The sequence below is a fragment of the Otolemur garnettii genome, unplaced genomic scaffold, assembly GCF_000181295.1.
Source record: "Otolemur garnettii isolate 467f Iridium unplaced genomic scaffold, OtoGar3 scaffold00009, whole genome shotgun sequence".
NCBI lineage: Eukaryota > Metazoa > Chordata > Mammalia > Primates > Galagidae > Otolemur > Otolemur garnettii.
The window spans coordinates 5,588,406-5,591,491 of record NW_003852404.1 but is presented as its reverse complement, the minus strand read 5'-3'; the positions used below and the strand labels follow the sequence as shown (position 1 = coordinate 5,591,491).

At 53.5% G+C, this 3,086-nt stretch overlaps 1 protein-coding gene across 1 annotated transcript in view; it reads left to right on the top strand.

The window, feature by feature from the left end:
- PQLC2 (PQ loop repeat containing 2) overlaps positions 1-3,086 on the top strand; it is a 16,523-nt gene that overhangs the window by 2,012 nt on the left and 11,425 nt on the right. The window contains exon 2 of the mRNA XM_003783842.3: positions 2,656-2,883. Within this exon, the coding sequence (XP_003783890.1) occupies positions 2,720-2,883 (164 nt within the window). The 5' untranslated portion in view covers positions 2,656-2,719. The remainder of the gene's footprint in view (positions 1-2,655; positions 2,884-3,086) is intronic.

The window sequence follows — 3,086 nt, the reverse complement described above, 5'->3', positions numbered from 1 at the left end:
GGGTCAGTTCCATCTGCCAGCACTGGTGCCCTAGCCGCTGAGCTACAGGAACCAAGCCCAAAGAAGTGAGTCTTTATCTCTTTATCAGGCCCCAGAGGGGGAAAAGGACACTTCTAGAGAGTGCGTGTGCAGAAGCCTGGAGACCTGAAATGACTGGGTGAGGAGGCAAGAGATGAGGAGGCAGTTTTCAGAGTAACTTGAGGCCTTGCCTCAGGGAATTTGGACTTGATCCTGCAGAGACAAAGGTAGACGCAAGATCTGCTTTGGTGGGAAGAACGTGACTCAGCTTGGGATCTGGGAGAGGAGGCTGGATGTGGCAGGAGATGCTATCCTCAGCCCAGCCTTTCTCACTGTGCATCACGTGCACACAAGGAGAGCTTCTCACACCCAGAATCTCGGAGCCCCAGCCCAGATACGCTGACCCCAAATTTTGGAAATGTTCCCTCCAAGGGTCACTCCAGGGCACCCCTGCACTGGGGTCCTTGCCATTGATATGGATAAGGTCAAGCTTTATTGCAGCCCTGGACTTTATTCCCTCAGTGGTGTTTCAACAGGAGGTAGGCCCATGCCTGACTTCTAAGTGACAGACTGTGTGCATGGTGGCTCTCAAAGGACCTGTTCAGGGCTCAAGTGTGTTTCAGAGTGTCCTGAGCTCTAAGCTGCGTATGGTCCCTGTGCCAGGTGAGGGCCACCTACCCAGTGACCTGGAACCATAAACCGGAGTAGACAAGGCATCCTCCACCCCACCTTCACAACACACTGGGATTTGTCCACTTCATTTCCTTCCTAACCTGGGGGAAAGGGAGTGAGGGAGAGGCCCCAGGTGGCTGAGATGCTAGCATCTCATCCTTAAGACGATCTCTGCCATATATTGAGTCAGGCACTAGACCAGGAGCTTTATGTGCAGTTAGGACAGTTGCCCCAAGGAGTGAGTGTTTTAGCTCCATTTTATAGACAGGCTCACTTGTTCAGGTCATGCAACCTCATCTGTAAAAAGGGAACAGTATTCCCTGCCTTGCCAGGGAGTTATGAGGATGATAGTGCATGAATGTGTGATAAAGTGCAAGAGGGGGTGGGGTGCAGTCCGATGGAGAGGTGGCTGGGAGCGTAAGGACTTGATGTGAATTGCCTGTGGTATTGCAAGGTACAGTTACCTGAACCGTATGTTAGTTTGGGGTGGCCTTCCAGGGGCAGTGATGGCATCAGGTAAAAGCTTCCAACATCTGTTGTACTCATGGTCATCAAGGTGGGTCACCAAGAGACAGAAAGAGGCTTCAGCCACCCTGTGCCAGGCCCTGGGGATAGTGTAGCCAGCTGGGCCCTTGCTCCCAGCTCCAGGCCCTTTGCCCACGACTGGGCACATTAGGGCTGAGAGGCTGCATCTTCCTGAGGCGAGGCACTGACTCGCTTCCTTTCCCTCCTCACTCTCCCTGCTCGCTGTGACCTCAGCAGATCTGTGGTCCAGCCAGGGAGCTGCTTTCTGAGGATCCCAGGCCTCCTGACCCAAGTAGGAACTGAAGTGGTTGGGGGGAGTCCCCCCCACCAGATGAGGAAATCCCCTTGAGAACAGTGAAGAAAACAGAAGCTGCTTTCTGGCTCCACAAGTAGCTGGGCAGCCACGCCAGACCACAGGAGGTTTCTGTGGCACCTGGGGACAGAAGAGGGTGTAGCACGATGGCCACCACACCAACTCAGGCCTGGGTTTGACTCCGTTGCTCCCTGGCAAATGACTCCCCTGCTCTGGCTCAGGTTCCTCACGGATAGATCGGTAGTCCTCTCATCAGAGTTGATGTGAAGATGAAGCGCATTAGGATGTGCAAGGTGCTTGGCACAGAGCTGACAAACAGTGACAGAGATGGCTCTGCCCAGGCCCCACTCTTCTTCCTTTGTCATATAAGCGTGGTGCCCAGGCACTGGGAGGGGCCTTCCCTGCCTGCCCCTGCAGTCAGCCATATTCTGGCTTTGTGGGTGGTGACAGTGGGGAAGTGGCATGGCCTCCTTACCAGTAGATGTCCCCTACACTCACTTGGGGTGAGCTTGAGCACCCCGAGCTGTATGTGCAGCCAGGTCCTCTGCTCCTCTTCTCCACTGGCCTCACCTGACAGGTGTGCGGAGCTGCCCCACTTTAAACAAGATAATAATACGCTGAATGCAGCCAGCCTCTGCAGATCCTCTTGAGTAATTTATAGTTATTACCAAAGAATTGGAAACAACCTAAATGTTCAAGAATCATAACAAGAAGATGACGTTGAGGGCTAGCTCTGTGTACTCTGTGTATGAACTCTAAACCCACACAGAAACTGTGAGGGGGTGACAGTGCTTTTATCACCCCCATTTTACAGATGAGAGGGCTGAGCCCCTTGCCCAAACTCATAGCATTAGCAAGTGGTAAAGCTGGGAGTTGGATGCAGCCGCTGGTTCCTGGCCACAGGTCCAGTGCTCTGCCCACACGTGTGTGGTTGGCGTGTTTTGCTTTGATCGGTGTTCCTGGAGGCTGTTTGTGTTCTAGTGGGTGAGGACTGTGCTTTTACCTTTCTCTGGTTTGGGGCCTTGGACAGGGCTGGGTGATAATGCCAGCATGAGCTCAGGTTGGGGTGACCATGAATAGGACCTAGCCCTACCAGGACTAAAGGCCTCTTCTCTTTCTCCCTATAGAGCCCTTGCCTGCCTCAGTGTACCACGCCCTCCCTGCTGGACTGGGGGCCTTCCCTCCACCACCATGGTCTGGAAGAAACTGAGCTTTGGAAACTTCTCCAACTGCCCCAATGGCTCTTTAGAGTGGATATGGGACTTGTTTGGTGAATGTGCCCAGGACAGCTGGGATGAGGCCAGTGTGGGGCTGGGCTTGATCTCCATTCTCTGCTTCGCTGCGTCTACCTTTCCGTGAGTAGCATCTGGATGACAGGATCAGGGCAGGGCTGTGGCAGGTAGGGAGCGGTGGCTCTAGGTACAGTACAGAGGAGGGGGCTACCTGCTGGCCAGGGGCCTCTACAGACTCAAGACCAGGAGTATTCCATCTTTTTCCTTTTTTTTTTTGCAGGTTTTTTTTTTTTTTTGCATTTTTTGGCCAGGGGTGGGTTTGAACC